Source organism: Dipodomys merriami, unplaced genomic scaffold, assembly GCF_024711535.1.
Source record: "Dipodomys merriami isolate MVZ:Mamm:240054 unplaced genomic scaffold, mDipMer1.0.p SCAF_104, whole genome shotgun sequence".
Taxonomy (NCBI): domain Eukaryota; kingdom Metazoa; phylum Chordata; class Mammalia; order Rodentia; family Heteromyidae; genus Dipodomys; species Dipodomys merriami.
The window spans coordinates 3,213,302-3,231,979 of NW_027202316.1; the positions used below are offsets into that span (position 1 = coordinate 3,213,302).

At 37.5% G+C, this 18,678-nt stretch overlaps 1 protein-coding gene across 6 annotated transcripts in view; it reads right to left on the reverse strand.

The window, feature by feature from the left end:
• Cdk13 (cyclin dependent kinase 13) overlaps nucleotides 1-18,678 on the reverse strand; it is a 110,330-nt gene that overhangs the window by 18,028 nt on the left and 73,624 nt on the right. For all 6 annotated transcript variants that reach the window (XM_069998415.1, XM_069998381.1, XM_069998423.1 and 3 more), the window contains 2 exons: nucleotides 9,234-9,335; nucleotides 9,060-9,137 (listed from right to left, as the gene is read on the reverse strand). In XM_069998415.1, the coding sequence (XP_069854516.1) occupies nucleotides 9,060-9,137; nucleotides 9,234-9,335 (180 nt within the window). The remainder of the gene's footprint in view (nucleotides 1-9,059; nucleotides 9,138-9,233; nucleotides 9,336-18,678) is intronic.

Consider the following 18,678-nt stretch of genomic DNA (forward strand, 5'->3'; position numbering starts at 1 on the left):
TGGTAGAGCGCTCGCCTTGAGCTGAAGAGCTGAGGGACAGCGCCCAGGCCCAGAGTTCAAGCCCCACGACCGACAAAAAAAAAAAAAAAAGATTAAGCACACTAGTCTACTGAAAACTTAAATTACAAAGATTGAGTATACTAGTCTACAGAATGCTTTAACATTTTAATCTACTAGCTTGAGAGTATAGGAATCATTTTTTTTAATATAGGAAGTTTCTTATATTCTCCACCAACTAAAGTCAATCCTTTAAGAGTTAAAGACCTAAGCCGGGCGCTGGTGGCTCACGCCTGTAATCCTAGCTACTCAGGAGGCTGAGATCTGAGGATCACGGTTCAAAGCCAGCCCAGGCAGGAGAGACCATGAGACTTCCATCTCCAATAAACCACCAGAAAACCGGAAGTGGCGATGTAGCTCAAGTGGTAGAGCGCTCGCCTTGAGCTGAAGAGCTAAGGGACAGCACCAGGCCCAGAGTTCAAGCCCCACGGCCGACAAAAAAAAAAAAAAAAAAGAAAAAGAAAAAGAGTTAAAGACCTTTACTAGGCCTGAGGCTTTGTATGTGTGTGGGGAAGGAGAGAGGGGTGTCAGAGGTAACTTTCAATTCTAATCTACTTTTATTTTCATCCATAATTAAGCTTTGTTACTTCATAAGCATGTATTCTGTAGGATAAAGGCTCTTTAGCTGCTACAAGACTGAGTTAAAAGTGTGACTTTTGTGTAATGTATATTCCATGGCTCACAGAAAACATTTGTGCTTTCATTCATCCCATTTTGTCCCTGTTTTCTATACTCTTCCCATCATTTTTAACCCATACTATTTCTATAACAAAGCTTTTGATAATCTGCCTGTGATAAAAGCAAATTACAAATAAAATAGCACAATCACTGCTGTGTGAAATTCTCTAACAAAGATTTTGATTAGTACTTACATTGTCAGTTTTACATATATTCATATAATGCTGATCCTTTAGATGAGTGGAACAAATTTATCATTACTAAAAATAAAATCAATACACAGGAAGTATTGTCTAGGAAACTTTTACTTCACATTTTATTTAAATTTTACAACTCTAACCATGTTTTGTTTTGGCACTACTGTGTTTTGAACTCAGGGGATCGCACTTGCTAGGCAAGTGCTCTACCAGTTGAGCCATGTACCACCCCCCATCCCACCCTATGTTTTTGCCTTTTTAGTTTTCAGACAGGACTCAAACGTTTTTCTTCCAGACTGGTTTTGATCTGCATCCCTATGCCTCTTGAGTAGTAAAATTTACACGTGTACCACCATACTGGCTTACAAAATGTAATGAGATCTTACTAATTTTGCCTAGTCTATTCTCAAATCTCCATCGTCCTTTCTGAGTACATACAAGGCAAGGAGTATCATATTTAGTCCTGTTTTAATTGCGAAGAAATGAATTTAAGTATTATAGAACTTATCCTAAGTCACCAGAGTTTAAAGTAGTTGAACTGGCATTTGAACTCTGTAGGAATCTACAACCCATTCCTTTTTTTTTTAACTTAAATGGATTAAAGCTAGATTAATACAGCTTGACCAATTCAGAATCTCCCAACCCATCATGTCCTTTCTGTAAACCATACAGTATACTACTAAGTGGATGGACTTAAACATATCCACAGAATACAGGGTCTTTACTATGCTGTTTTTCACTTCATTCATATCTACTCAAGTGTTTTGGGGGACACCTTCCCTGACCTTACACATACTCCTCACTCTCAAAACCTGATGAATTCATTATGTGTTTTGTCTGTACCCTTTCCCAAACAGAAATCAGAAATAAAAATAATGGATTTTGGGGGGCTGGGAAGATGGCTCAGTGGTAGAACGCTTGCCTTGCATGCCTGAGGCCCTTGGTTCAATTCCTCAGCACCAAATAAGCAAAAAGAAAAAAGCCAGAAGTGGCGCTGTGGCTCAAGTGATAGAGCACTAGCCTTGAGCTGAAGAGCTGAGGCCCAGAGTTCAGGCCCTATGACCGGACCCAAAAAAAAAAAAAAAAAGCATTTTTTGATCATTCTGCCTTGATCTCCACTGTATTCTCAGTGCCTAGAAAGTAGTACACAATCAATGATCAATACTGTGCATCCTTCCACTTGATTTACCAATGTTCTATGTTATACTCTTATGATTCATAACTTATTTATTCCTAGTTTTCTCTTGAAATTCTATTGATTCATCTATATACTGTGCCAAAGTGGATTTAGTTACTATAATCAGGACAATTTTTTTTCCTCCAGTTTTGGGGTATGAACTCAGGGCCTGGGCACTGTCCCTGAGCTTTTTCGATCAAAGCTACTAACACTCTACCACTTTGAGCCACAGTGCCATTTCTAGTTTTCTGGTGGTTAACTGGAGGTAAATAAGAGTTTCATGGACTTTTCCTGCTCAGGCTGGCTTCAAACAGAGATCCTCAGAGCTCAGCCTCCTGAGTAGTTAGGATTATTGGCATGAGAGACTGGCTCAAGACAAACTTTTCTTCTGCTCTTAACACCCATTCCTTCCCCAGATATTTTCATGCTGAATGTCCCAAACAAACATAAAATCAATTCCCCAGTTTCTAATACATCTTTGGAAATTGTTAGAGTGTGCTAGTATGGGATAAACCACTAGCTTAAAAAAAATTAGCCAGGTGCTAATGGCTCACACTTGTGAGAATCCTAGCTACTGAGGAGGCTGAGATCTAAAGATCATGGTTCAAAGCTAGCCTGGGCAGGAAAGTCTATAAGACTCTTATCTCCAATTAACCACCAGACAATTGGAAGTGGTCCTGTGTCTCAAAGAGGTAGAACAGTAGCCTTGAACAAAAGAAGTCAGGGACAACTTCCCAGGCCCCAAGTTCAAGTCCTACAATTGACAAAGACCAAAAAAAAAACAACAAAAAAAAAATCAGTGGCCTCCTAGCCAAAAACATCTGGCTTTCAACTCTTTTTCAAATCACTCTAAAATTTTAAGTGGGGTATTAGTTTTTATATTTCTGGAATAAAATCAGTAATGGATTTATTAAAGGCACCTTTCTCTCCACTGCATTAGTGGCTCTCACCTATAATCCTAACTACTCAGGAAACTACTGAGCTCTGAATATCTCAGTTCAAAGCCAGCCTGGGCAGGAAAGTCCAGGAGACTCTGATCTCCAATTAAGCACCAAAAAAGCTGTAAGTGGAGCTATGGCTCCAATGGTAGAATGCTATCCTTGAGCAATAAAGCTCAGGGATAGCAATCAGACCCTAAGTTCAAGCCCCAGGACTGTACCAAAAAAGTTGTTGCTCTTAGTATAGATGTATTCTAACATATCTCCTGTTATTTCACCAAATCTTTTATTTTGGAGTATTTTAAGTCAATCTCTGGCATGTTCTATGTACATATATATTCAATGTTACTACATTGAAATATGCTAGTCCTGTCTTCGCCTTCCTACTCTAAGTACCTTTTATTGATTCACCTTCCTGACTCTACCAAGTAAATAGTCAATACTTATAACCTTAGGCACAATACTTACTAGAAAGCAACCTTTCCTTAGTTCTCTTTATATTCTAACATTTCACAATTAAATACTATTCTGGCTGCCTACTTGTAATGCAAACTTTTATCACACTGAAGAGGTTCACTTTATACTTTCAACAATAAGAGTTTACATTCCACTGGGAGACAAAGGCTCACTCCTGTAAATCCTAGCTACTCAGGAGGCTAAGATCTGAGGATCATGATTTGAAGACAGTAGGGCAGGAAAGTCAATGAGACTCTTATCTCCAAATAACCAGCAGAAAACCGCAAGTGGCTCTGTGAAAAAGCTCAGGGACAGCACCCAAGCCCTGAGTTCAAGCTCCACAATCAAAAAAAAAAAAAAAAAAAAAAAAAAAAAAAAGAAAGTTTACATTCCTAGCAAATGCCTGTTCAGCACTTCTACTGAAAGATTATATATAATAACTGATTTCCTAAAACCTCCTTGTATTCTTGGACTCTTATCCCAAGCTAAATATTGTACTATTTCCCTTAGAAATTATGTCATAATATACAAAATTTTTACACTGTCTTTGTTTGTCATACTCACTGTAAGAAGTTTTATTCCCTAAATAGTACAAAGTAATACTTGACTCACATCTCCACTTTGCCACTGGCTAGTTGGATGACCCTGCATAAATTCTTCACCTCTATAAGATGTGGTTTTTCTTAAGTATAAAGAGAAGACATTAGGTTGTTATGAAGTTTAACCTAGGAGATTAAGGTGAAACTCTTACAACAAAGCTTGCTTTGTACATAAGCTCCATGTCTGATAGAGAGGCTCTAATATGCAACAGTATAAGGGCCAATTACAGCTTAAGTGAAAAATGGACCACACAGAATAGAAAAAAAAATAAATACACACACATAATTTAAGTACTTTATTTTAAGAGAAATTTTATAAATGTACATTCTCTAATCTTCTGACATTTGGCTTTGTCTTGAACGGAAGAGTCACTGAGTGGAATTCTGCATTAGTGGTTTTGCATAAGCCATACCAATAAGACAGCATCAAAGTCTTTTGGTTTCAGTTCTTTCAATAAAGTCAGAAATTAAAAACATTTTCTATGTAATCAGTATACTAAATTCCTCTAGGTTTTTGTTTTCCTTTCTTCTTATACATTATTTACTCACCCTTAATTATACAGCAACATTTTAAGATTTTTGCAAAGAACTGCATCTAAATCAAGTTGGGAAAAAAACTGGAAAGTATCTACCTCTTTTAAAGGTCATCAAACTCTTAATCTAATGGAATAGATATGTCTTATCAGCTAGTGTTTACTTACAGAGGGACTGGAGAACATTAATTAAAGTCTATTCAACTCAAATTTGGATAAGCTTCATTCTAACTGCATTGTTATGAAATAGTTGAAAGAATGTTACAGTTATTGATTTCTGCACAATTTGTAAGAATTTATCTGAAAATGTTGACACCCTATTCTTTGAATGATGGTTTAGCACTATATGCTTGGGTTTTCCAACTGTTCTAGGGTCAATTTAGGGGAATTGTGATCTCACAAATTTTACTTTCTTTATAGCTGAGGTTTATTTCTATCTAATTTTCATTTTATTTTTTAATTTTTAAATTTTCAAATGGTGGTAGGTCACAATTTTATTTATATGTCCAATGCATCTTGATCAGTCACCCTTCCAGTATTATTTTGTTTCTTTATAGTCCTTTCACATTAAACTACTATATTTATATTTATACTGTTCATGTAAGTAAACCAAAGACTAAAACTTGGATATGTTCTGAGATCTACACCATTAGTTGACTCTGTTGGTATAATTATCATAGAAGTCATTTACACAAAGCTAGATGGTACAGCCTAGATGTTATCAGCTAATGTGGACTCTATGTAACCAATAGGTAGTACACAGATATAATAAAGTTTCCCATGAAACATAGTATACTGCCTTACAGTTAACTTTGTTCTAGTAAGTACAAGTAATACACAGTAAAATAATAAAAAGTATTTAAACCAGCCAAGTAGCTATTATTCTCAAGTATTATGTACTTACCTAATTGTATGTGTATGTGTCTGGCATCACAGTAGGCTCATTTGGCAACACTACAAACATGAATACTCTTTGCACTATAGCATACCTATGATGCCATCACAAGATGACAGAAGTGCTTTAGCTCCAATATAATCTTACGATCCATCATCATATATGTGGAGCACAGATGACTGAAATGTCATTATTATATTTAAAACTAAGCACAGGTTTAACCCATGAACTAACAGAACTTATCTATTACTCCTTTCTTTTTTCTCTTTTTTGGTGCCAGTCCTGTGGCTTAAACTCAGGACCTGCACACTATCTGAGCTTTTTGCTCAAGGCAGCTCTCTACCACTTAGGCAACAGCTCCACTTCTGGCTTTTTGGTGGTTAATTGGAGATAAGAGTCTCACAGGCTTTCTTGCCCAGGCTGACTCTGAACAAGATGCCCAAATCTCAGCCTGCTGAGTAGCTAGGATTTACAGGCATGAGCCATCAGTGCCTGGCTATTACTCTTTGATCATAGACCTTGAACTCAAGGCCTGGGAGCTGTTCCTGAGCTTTTTTTGCACAAGGCATTGCCACTTTTTTAGCCACAGCTCCACTTCTGATTTTTTGGTGGTTAGCTGGAGATGCATCTCACACACTTTCTTGCTCAGGCTGGTGTCGAACTGCAATACTTACATCTCAGCCACCTAAGCAGCTAGGATTATGGACATGAGCCACTTGCCTCTCAGGCTAGCTTCCATTTTTATATTCTAGTTTTATTTTATCTAGTTTTATTTTATTTAGAGGATGTAGACTGTACTATTCCATTGTTTTGGAGTTTATTCTCATTTTCCTTTTGTAAATGTTCAATTTAACTTTCAAAAGTACACTTATTATCTTAGAGTGCCCAGTTCCTCTTGATTCTTCATTACTTGTCTGCCACATAATAATAAAAGATAACAGTTCCAAGTATTTACAGTTAGCTCTCCTCCTCTGCACCTTAGCTTGAAAGCATCCTCTAAATTTTTAGTCCTGAGTCAAATACTAATGATATTTGAGAGGTGGGACTTCTAGGAGGTGGGAGGATCACGAGGGCTTCATAGACAGATGAATTATCAAGAGAGGGCTTTATTGTAAGAGCCAGTTCTCTTTGGCTAACTTAGGCTTCCTTTTCCTGTGGCACATTAGGACTTCCGAGTCTCCTGATCAATAAAAGCCTCCACCAGATACAACTTTCGGCCTTCAGAGAACCATGAGCTGAATATTATCTTACTTACAGATTGTCCAGTCTGAGGTATCCAGATAGTAACAACCAAAAAATAGTACTGGGCCAGGCACCAATGGGTGACACCTATAATCCTACTACTTAGAAAGCTGAGATATAGAGGATTACAGTTCAAGACCACCCTAAGCAGAAAAGTTTGCTAGATTCCACCTCCAAAATAACCAGCAAAAAGCAGGTCTGCAGTTTTTACTCAAATGGTAGAGCACCAGACCAGCAAGCTAGAGATCCTAAATAGTACCACAAAAAAAAAAAAAAAAATTTTTTTTTTTAAGTAACTAAGATACTTCTCTCTTGGCCATTTTATTAAAATATTGTATTTCAACTCCCCTCAGCCATGTCTGGGACATATGCTTCAATTGTAGGTAAGGCAACTAGCTGCACTGGTGTAAAAGAAACCCCAGTTAAGTGGGAGCCCATGCTCTGGTACCACAGTTCAAGAAATCGTGCTAGTTTCTAGCTTGAATATTACCAGGCTAGCCACAATATATCTAGAGAAGAAATAATCTCTAACTTATCTTTCTCTGCTATACTCTATAGTAAAACAAATCTTACCCAAAACATAGAAATGGGGTGCAGGAAGAATTTCTACCAATCTCTCTCTTATTGGGATCTTTTTTTTTTTTTTTTTTGGTCGGTCATATGGCTTGAACTCTGGGCTTGGGCGCTGTCCTTGTGCTCTTCAGCTCAAGGCAAGAGCTCTACCACTTGAGCCTCAGCACCACTTCCGTTTTCTAGCAATTTATTGGAGATAAGAGTCTCAAGGTCTTTCCTGCCCGGGCTGGCTTTGAACCGCGATCCTCAGATCTCAGCATCCTGAGTAGCTAGGATTACAGGCGTGAGCCACCGGCGCCCGGCTGAGATCTTCTTTTTGACTGAAGTTTTCTGTTTCTGAGTTTTAGTTTTCAAATTTAATCAGATGAAAAATTGGGGATCCTTCTCTTACTATTTGTTCCTTTACATTCATTTTGTTCAATTTAAGAAAGGAAAGGCCTAGCCCAGTCCCAGAGGCTCTCTCTCGCTGCTCTTTTCTACCTCTCTCTGCTCTCTATCTCTCTGCTCTTTTCTAGCTCTTTCCTCTCTTTCCCAGCTCTCTCTCTTTCCGAGCTCTCTCTCTTTCCGAGGCCTTTCCCAGCCACGTGGAGTGCCAACCTTGCCTGGTCCCAGCAGGTCTACTGAATACCTACCTACCCCTTACCTGAATACCAAAAAAAAAAAAAGAAAGAAAGGAAAGTATTTCCTATCCAACATCTTTCCTAAATAACTTTACTGTTATTTTGAAACTTTCATCTTATAAGCTGAAAATTTACCCTGTTGTCTTTAATACCAAACCCCCTTAAAATTTTTTATTATTTAAAAACTGCAAACATATAAACAAATAATACATATGAGTAACTGCTAGGTTCTATGACACCCACCATAAATGAACAGTGCTAGTGCCACATTAACATCCCAAAGATCACTGGCTTGTGTCTTCTGCAACGTCCTTACACCAGCTCTTTTCCTGCCTCACTGTATTTTAACAGTAGGGACTCTACAACAATGCACACTGAGCATATTTTTGAATGGCTGTCCTTGTCAAGATCAGCTTTCAGAGACATCTAGGGTAATCTACCATCACAGATTGTGCTGCCTGAATCTTTTGACTTTGAGAAATGAGTAGACAGAGATGATAATTGTTGAGAGTTACTAATTCTCTGTGGTATATTTAACATTGCATTCATGTTTTATGCACATAAGACTAATTTTTCTTTTATGTCATGTCTTTAAAGAACGATTCATATTTCTGCTTCATATTTACTCTTTTCTTCCATACCTATCTTTAGGGACTTAAGTACTTCGATTTAATCTCCTGGGGGTGGGATTCTAGAGACTTAATTTTACTAGAACAAGTATGGAAGGGTTTGAATTTTCATTCATCCTCTACACTTCAAGAGAAATAGCTCTTCTTTTTTTTTTTTTTTTTTGGGGGGGGTCCAGTCGTGGGGCCTGAACTCTGGGCCTGGGCGCTGTCCCTCAGCTCTTCAGCTCAAGGCTAGCGCTCTACCACTTGAGCCACAGCACCACTTCCAGCTTTTTTTTCTTTTGGCTTATGTGGTGCTGGGGAATTGAACCCAGAGCCTCATGCATGCAAGGCAAGCACTCTACCACTGAGCCACTTTCCCAGCCCCGAGAAATAGCTCTTCTGAAAAGACAAGCTTGAAAATTTTTTAACTTCCTATGGATTATGAAAACCCCAGCCCTACAAACACAATCACTATTAACTTACCTTATTAATTCTAGTTGTGCAAGTTCCTGATTTGCTTGAAATATGGGTTTTTTAGTGAAGAGCTCACCAAGGATACATCTAATGAAAAAATACATATATCATTACCAATATCCTGATTTTTAACTCCCCACCAAAAGTTTTAAGTGAAATAAACCATCAGTAACCCTATCTTACCCACAGCTCCATACATCAATAGCTGGTGTATATCGTTCTTCTCCCAAGAGCAGTTCAGGTGGACGGTACCATAGAGTAATGACTTTGTTAGTATATGGCCGGCTAAAAAACACAAACAGCGCTCTCTTTAGAGAGTTAGCATTTGTTGCAAAATGATATTCTCTTGGAAAATATGAAATTGTCTTAGGAAAGTCTGTGGGGGAGAATACAAGGGAAGGGATGACATTGTCCAAATAGAAATGTACTCTTTACCTGACTTATGTAATTGTAACCCCTCTGTACATCACCTTTATAACAACAATAAAAAAAAAATGTAAGTCTGTGAGAGTCTTAATTCCAATTAATCACCACACAAAGCTACAACTAGTGATATTCCTCAAGAAGCAGAGTGCCAGCCTTGAGAGAAAAAGCTAAAGGACAGTGCCAAAGCCTTGAGTTCAAGCTCCACTACTGGCACAATAAATAAATAAAATCTTTGAAACAAAAATTCTAACAGAACATATCATTTAGCAGCATTTCATTAATTTTGATGCATTCTGGTTTACAACTAGAAAGCAAAGAAATGCAGTCTATGGAAGTCTATTATCCAAAGAACCACTAGAATAGGCATAGTACTTTATCAGATAACTTGTTTGTCCCTTTAAAAAGAGTCCATACTGCTTTATTTGCTATAGAAGAAATACTAGCCAAGTCATATAATCAAGTTTAACCATTACAATACAAAATTGCCAGCTAAGTATTTTTAAATCTCAGAGAATGGCCACATTCTACCTGGTTTATACCAATTAAGTGAGTCCTAGGAAATCTGAGGAGGTCCTGCAACTGACCTGTGGTAAAAGTACACAATTCAATTCAGTGTAACCACGTGTCTTCAAACCAATTCTAAATCTAATTTTTCTAAATGTCTTCTAAATCACAAGAACTCAAAAGAAATATCATAGGAAATCTTTCATAAAAGCAGTGTTGCCACCCATTTATTTGAAATCAGTTTGGATCCACATCAGTTTGGGGACAAAGGAAAAGGATTTCCTCTTACCAACAATTCCCTCTTACCAACTATAGATCTGAAGTTCCAGACAGGGGAAGCTGTCTGATCTGCTCTGTCCAAATATCTCCCAATAATTTAAGCATTAGAGTCACAAACAATCAACCTGAGCAGAACAATATTACCACAAACAGGGTATTACATGTTCCATAGACAGAAAAATGTTCTCTTTAGTACAAACAGAAAATAAAGAGGATAGATTAAAAGATGTTTTTTTAATAGCAAATTTACATTATCTGTAGCCTTAATGATTTTTGTTTACTGGTATCACTTATCTTCACACAATGAAAAATGTTTAAGCTCAAATTTAGTTAAGGTAGATTTAGTCATTCTTTTAAAATGTTGGTATCTTTTGTGCCTTAACTCCTTTTAAATTCCTCCCTTACTTTTTTTCCTCACTGAAATACTGTAACCCTTTCACAAACAGGAAAGATCCATCTCGGTAAAGACTAATTTCTAGTCTCAATAGTTTATTTTCACATTATTTCCTATTTTGTATTTCACTGAATGTCAGCTTCCCCACTCCCACCAATATGAACCCCTACACAGCACACAGGCAGCATCTGTACATGGCACTAAAGCATTAGGTGATATATACAAATTAGTTGGAGAACAAAATCCATATGTATTTATGAGTTTTCAAGACATTTCAAGAGTCTACCAGCATTCAAACCTTATACTCATAATAAAGCTAACTAGCTAACAACTCAAAGAAATATTTAATATAAATCTGCAAATAATTTTACTTAAAAAATAAAAGTGACAAATAACATGGACAAACTAAAAATTTAAGATAAATTTATTTAAAAGGGATATTTTAATAAAATTATTTTATAAATCAAATTGTAGGCAATATGTCATCCTGAGCAGTTAAAACTAGCTTTATTGATTAACTGCCTTATCAAATTCTAAAAATGAAAATACAAAACTTGATGAAATGTACTTCTAATTGTACCAAAGAAAAATATATAAGCCATGCTGGTGGTTCATGCCTGCAATCTTAATATATTCACGAGGCTTAGATGTAAGGATCACAGTTCAAACCAGCCAGGGCAAAAAAACTCAAGAGACTCATCTCCAGAAACACCAAAAGTTAAATTGTGGCTCAAGTGGTAGAACACTAGCCTTCAAGAAAGAAATGAAAAGAAGGGACGAAAGAGAAAGAAGCCCAGGAACAGAACATAGGCCCTGAGTTCAAGCTGCAAGACCAGCACACATACACATAAAAAAATGCATATCAATTAATGGTTTTTCCAAATTACTTCCAAAAGATTGATTTTTGTCATAGACTTTATTTGTTTGATGACAGATTCCAATACTTTACTTCTATTCCAGTCATTAGGAAGAGCGATCAGGGGAAATGAGAAAAGTTGTGGTCTTCCCTATAAGGCTCGACACAAAATCATTCTGAGAAATAACAATAGAATGATATAGAAGAATATACCTGCTAGACGTGTGGCTCAGTGGTAGAACACCTGCCTACCCCTGAATTCAAAGTCAGTATTACAAAACAACAACAACAACAACAAAAAATCCTAACAAGCTCTAAGAAGCTTAGTTTTCTAATAACACAAATAATATTTTTCAGACAAATAAGGAGTCTTCAGGTAATAACCCCAAGAGATATCCCAGGCCTCCTTTTAATACCTACTACCTTCAACAATCGAGGAAGGGGATTCAAGAGCCTTGTTTCTTTTATCTACTCTCTCCCTTTTCCCTCTTTTTTCTGCGACATAGTCTCCCTATATAGCCCAGGCTGACCTTGTATTCATGATCTTAAGTATCTTAGCCTGAATGTACAGGTAATGATTGTACCACCACACCTAGCCAGAAATTCTTGATTCTTCTCTCTCTCTACATTCTTTTTTTTTTTTCCTCTCCACATTCTTATCAACAAAGTAGATCCTAAAGCTCACACATTTTATGATTTTAAGAGCTACAACTCAAGTCTGAGACGCTACTTTCACTTATGCTACTCAAACAATGTATTCAGGGTTTTGATGCCTCAATCCCTGGTTCTCCCTACCTTTCACTTCGTTTTTTAAACTTCATTGTGGTTTTTAGAGTATTAAACCATATCATATCACCCTCCTTTTCACACTGTCCAATGAGTTGCTCTGCAACTCAAAATTTAAACTCATCTCAGCTGATAAACCTGAACACTAAGGTTGGATCTCACTTGTCTCCCTGTGTTGACAGCCTTCTCCCTCAACAACCCCTTGCCCCCTCTCCAGCAAGTACCAATGTTTGAACTCACAACCTCACACTTGCTTGGCTGGTGCTCTACCACTTGAGCTAAGCCTCCAGCCCATCTTTTTGCTGGTTATTTTGGAGATGGAATTTCTAGGACTTCTCTGCCTAAGGTGGCTCCAAACTAAATCTAAATCTGAGCCTCCAGAGTAGCCTGGACTTTTAAGTATGAGCCACCGTCACGTGGCCCAGGAAAACTTCTTGACCTTTTATTCTTCGAAGTTAGTTCCCAGGCTGTCCACCAGCTGACTTCCTTTTACTTTCTATTTAGGATGTTCTTTGGCCAGACTGTCATTAAATTTTCTTGCTCATCACTGAGATCTTTGCTCCAACTTAGTACTGAAAGATATCTAATTGCTCTAGTGAAAATTACCCCAGTGTAACCATCACCCATATGCTTCCTTGCAACCATTTGTCTTACTTGCTTTGTAGTACTTAGTATTTTAAATTCTTTCCTCTAACTCTCCTTAGTACCACACAGTATTTTAAATTCTTTCTTTTAACTCTCCTCATTACCACCTAATGTGTGTAACAGCTCCACCTCTAATACCTACCTATAAGGTATTTCTTAGGTCAGCCTGATCTGGCAGAGTAAGCATTTATCAATACTTTCGATTTAGGTTGTTAACTATTCCCTTTTTCCCATTTTCACTTTTTTTTTCTTTACTCTTTTTTGTATCATCTAAGGAAATGGCTTTTAAATTCCTGAAACATGACATTGCTACCAAAAAAAAAGTATTTCCCAATTGATACTGTCATCATCTTACCTGTCTATTCTTATAACACATGCAAATTTACAAATCTTATGAGCACCTAAAAAATAACACATTCAAAAGTAATTACCTTTTGCTGCAAACTGCTTCTCTCTTCCTGTTGCCTGTCTCAGCAAACAGCATCACCATTTGTGGCAGAGACTGATAGCTGTTTTCTAAACTCTGTTCTTCCTTTCTTCTATGGCAGCTGCCCAGCTATCCTACATTCCCAGCCTCACTGCAGTGAGGTGTGGCCACATTATCAAGTGCTCTCCAGCAGAACAGGAGTATATGTGGTTAAGTGTCATCACTAGGCCTGGTGTCATAACATTCCTCCCTCTTTGCTCACTTCTGGCAACAGACTTGGCAGATCTTCCAACCTGGATTCCTGGATGACTGTATGAAACAGTCACCACTTGACCTGATGATATGGTTAAATATTAATGGTGCGCTAAGGTAAGCAACAACCATTCAATAGTCAAGTGAAATATACAGAAATCTCTCATTCTTTTAACCATTACTAAATTTCATAGCCCCCTTTTTCTTTGTCCCAGTGTTTTAGCCTTTGCTAACAATTTATTCAGCAATGTTCTAGGAGCAGGCATCAGGATATAGTTCACAATGTATATTCAATCACCAAACACTAACAATTCTCCTTATATCCTTATGATATAATTTGCCTATCTTTTCAATTGCTGTGCCTGTTGTACAGTTCTAGCCAAAATCATTCTTTCTAAATTTACTACAACAGCTTTCTGACTGCCCTTGGTCTTTAGTCTTAAAAGGCCAATCCACTTCTCAAAGTAGTCAAAATGATTGTATAAACTGTAATGACAATGTGTTACACCTTTAGTACACAAAGCTTTTTTGAAGTTACTAACCACACAAAGCCTGCAAACTATATTATGTAACTTGTTTCTTATTCCAACTACAATGAATCTCTAGTTCTCTGACAGGGCAGAAAAAATACATTTTCTAGAGCCAGGAGATAAAAGCAAGGGTAGAGAATGGAAATGGGGGGAAAAAACACAAAAACCAACTTCATAGAACTTAATAGTGCTTTACTCGTGTGCTAAATGCTTTTAATAAGCTGGTTTTTAAACTCAGGATGATTTATGCAAAAATTTTGTAAAATAAGCCACCTGTTATCCCAGCACTTGGGAAGCTGAGACTAGAGCATGAGGAGTTTAAGGTTAGCCTAGGCTACAGAACAAGATTCTGTTACAAAATATAGTAATAAAAACTTTTCTTGTAAAATCAGCACAGTAATTCACTTTGAACCTACCACTTAATTGGCAAAAAGGCAAGCATTGTGAAAGTATGTAAATAAGAGTTTAATCACAAAGGTACATTTCAAAGTAGGGTTAAAAGAGAATTTAAGACTAATTTCATGATTAACATCACTCAATAATAGTTGATACCATAGTATTATTAGGATATTATATTTATGCAAAGCCGAAAGTAACAGATTTAAAGTAAAGCCAAAGTCACAGACTGAGATTATGTTTTGAAGTCAGAAAATTTAAATCCCAGGAAAATTAAAAGCATTACTGTAAAAGGCCAGGGAATAAATGAAAGTCCTTAAATCCTCAGAAATGAACATTTCAAATTTGGTCTTCTAAGTTTGGGTACCCATTGTCAACATCCTAAAGATTATTTCATTTACCAAACAAAAGAATAAGCAGGGGGGCTGAGAATGTGGCTTTGTGATAGAGTGCTTGCCTAGCATGCATCAAGCTCTGGGTTCCATTCCTCAGTACCACATACACAGAAAAGGCTGGAAGTGGTACTGTGGCTCAAGTTGTAGAACACTAGCCTTGAGCACAGACAGGCTCAGGGACAGTGCTCAGGCCCTGAGTTCAAGCCTCAGGATGTGGGGGAAAAAAAAAAAAAAAAGAATAAGCAGCTCAGGGAATACCACTTAGAGGTAGAGTGCTTCCCTACCACAGCATAATGCCCTAGGTTCAATTCCTCAAAACCACATAAACAAAACATAAAATTAACTAAAGAAAAAATAAACATTAAAATGTTTTAAAAGCAAACTGATTTAACATAAATGGTACTTTTTTCATTTTAAGAATTTTTTTGTTGGGTTAGGGGTCTGAACACTCTCCCTCAGCTCTTCAGCTCAAGGTGACTGCTCTACCACTTGAACCACAGCACCACTTCTGGCTTTTATCTGTTTATGTAGTACTGAGGAATTGAACCCAGGGCCTCATGCATGCAAGACAAGCATTCTACCACTGAGCCACCTTCCCAGCCCCTCCCCCCCAAAAATACGTATTTTTTTAAGAGGCACTAACCAAGTCTGTACAAAACCTACTGAAGACACAGCATTGAAAATCATTTAGTCAGGTCCTTAGGATTTATACATTTGATTAGAAAATTTGAATTAATTAGAAAATCAAAAGAGTAAGTCCAAGAAAAGTGCCATTTGTAGGCAAAAACTTAAAACTTTTGTAGTCTCAAAAATAATGATCTAAGCCAGGCACTGGTGGCTCATGCCTGTAATCCTAGGTACTCAAGAGGCTGAGATCTGAGGATCATGGTTCAAAGCCAGCTGTGGCAGGAAAGTCTGTAAGACTCTTATCTCCAATAAATCATCAGAAAACCAGAAGTGGGACTGTGGCTCAAGTGGTAGAGCACTAGCCTTGAGCTGAAGAGCTGAGGGACAGCGCTCAGGCCCAGAGTTCAAGCCCCACGACCAACAACAAAAATAATAATGATGATGATGATGATGATGATGACGATGATCTGGAAGTTAAATATTCTATATTTAATTTCTACTAAATAAACTTTTTACATCAATATCATTAAGATAAAAATGTAATTCATCAGACTTTTAAATAGTAAAATCTTATGAAATGTCAAGTCATTTTAAATATTTTGTGTTAGCAAAACATTTTTCAGTTTTATCATTAGATATTTAAGGAGCTTTAAAGATGTTTAAAAAACAAAATTCAATCTAAAACAAACTCAAATGCAAACATCACACAATTAGCATATCTGTTAAGACTAAAACTAATGTATATCTCTAGCAAAAAACAAAGTAAAATTCAGCAGATCCTTTGCTACAAAAGAACTCTTAACATTGTTTACGGGGCTGGGAAGGTGGCTCAGTGGCAGAGCGCTTGCCTTGCATGCATGAGGCCCTGGGTTCAATTCCTCAGCACCACATAAGCAAAAAAGAAAAAAAAGCCAGAAGTGGCACTGTGGTTCAAGTGGTAGAGCGCTAGACTTGAGCTGAAGAGCTGAGGGACAGCACCCAGGCCCAGAGTCCAGACCCCTCCCCCCCCAAAATTAAAAAAAAAAAAAGATTGTTCACAAGGCAAATGATACCTTCTGAAGCAGACTATGAGGTTTCTTTGGCAATCCACATCTGGAATGTGATCAAAGTTGGCTCCAAGGTCTCAACCAAGGAATCACTACGCATAATGAAAACTGTCTTTTGTAAAAAGACCTCAGTTTAATTCTTGGCTCCCAAGTTCTGTTACTGTGGCGTTGTAAGTACATTTCCCAAACTTAAGTTTATCTATAATGTGCATAAAAATAATGATACCAACACCAACCATCTCAGGAAACTTTTTGCAGTAATTCCCGTGAAAGGGGGCTATATATAATAAACTTCCATATTTAAGTGTTGTTAGTTTATTCCATCTCCTTTCTTTAAAAACTATACACACACACACACACACACACACACACACACACACACACACACACACACACACACACACAGCGAGGCCTTGTGCTAAACATTTATGTTAATGTCTTATTAATCAATAAACCAGGGTTGCAGTTGTTTGGAGCCTTCGAAGTCTGGCAGTAATATAGTTATAAATTATAATAATGTACTAAACTACTACACAGAATAATGTACTCTGAAAATAAAAGAAGATGAAAAAAATGATGCCTGTGGAATTCATGGCAGATTTCAAATGAGGTAAACACCTGAATTACACACTTGAGGAAAAATACCAACTTTTCCAGACAAAAGAAAAGTGGAATACCAAAAGCATTTCAGAGCACAAGATATTTAGGGAACTGCAAATGATTCATGCTATTATCTAGGGAATGGGAATGACAGTGGATAAGAATGGAAGTAAGTAGCTGAGTACTAATGGCGCACATCTTAATCCTAGCTACTCAGGAGGCTGAGATCTGAGGATCGTGGTTCAAAGCCGACCCAGCTGTGAGACTCTTATCTCCACTAGAACTACAAAACAAAAAGTAAAAAACAAAAAAAAAAAACCCAGAAGTGGAGCTATGGCTCAAGTGGTAGAACACTAGCCTTGAGCAAAAAAGCTTAGGAACAGCATCTTGGTCCTAAGTTCAAGCCTCATGACAAACAAGGACGAAGGACAAGGATGAGGATGAAGAGGACAAGGACAAAGAGGTGGACAAGGAGGATAAGGAAGAGGAGGAGCACAAGGAACATGAGAAGAACAAAGAGAGAACACGTGTCAGAAGAAAAAAATAAAATTCTATTTACAATAATTTGTATGAGGGGGCTGAGAAGTTGGCTCAGTGGTAGAGTGCTTGCCTTGCATGCCCGAGGCCCTGGGTTCGATTCCTCAGCACCACATAAGCAAAAAGAAAAAAGCCGGAAGTGGTGCTGTGGCTCAAGTGGCAGAGCACTAGCCTTGAGCTAAAGAGCTGAGGGACAGCGCCCAGGCCCAGAGTTCAGGTCCCACGACCGGACCCAAAAAAAAAAAAAAAAAAAAAGAATTTGTATGAGATACATCTGTGAAAGTAACTGGATAGCCTCAACTAAAATAGGGAATAGAAGAAAAATAAAGCCAGGCACTGGTGGCTGACACCTGTAAACCTAGCTACTCAGGAGGCTGAGATCTGAGGATCTAAGCTAATCCAGGCAAAACAGTCCCCAGGAGACTCTTATCTCCAATTAACTGCTCAAAAACTAGAAATGGAACTGTGACTCAAAGTGGTAGAGCGCTAGCCTTCAGCAGAAGAGCTTAGTCAGGCCTTGAGTTCAAGCCCCACAACCAATTTTAAAAAAACGAAAAAGAAAGAAAGAAAAGGAGGCCTAAATTTTTCCAGGAAGGAGACAGATAGGGTTTTAAACAAAGTTTAACTTAAGGCATCTTAGTCACCTAGGTAGAGGTGTTTAGTAAACACACAAATTTGAAGGTCAGAAGAAAGATCAATACTGAATTCAGATTAATAAGTGTTCAGCATCACAGATATTAGTTAAGACTTCCCCAACAAGAGAGAATGCTATCCTCTTAAAGTATACTTCCTTTCCCATTTTTTAAGATGAAAGAAGGTAGACTGCTTACAAGACTAAAGCAACTACAATTTAGTTTTGATTATACATTTAAGTAAGTGATCAAAGTAGATTTCTACTGGTAAAGTGTGCCTAGTCATATTATTTATC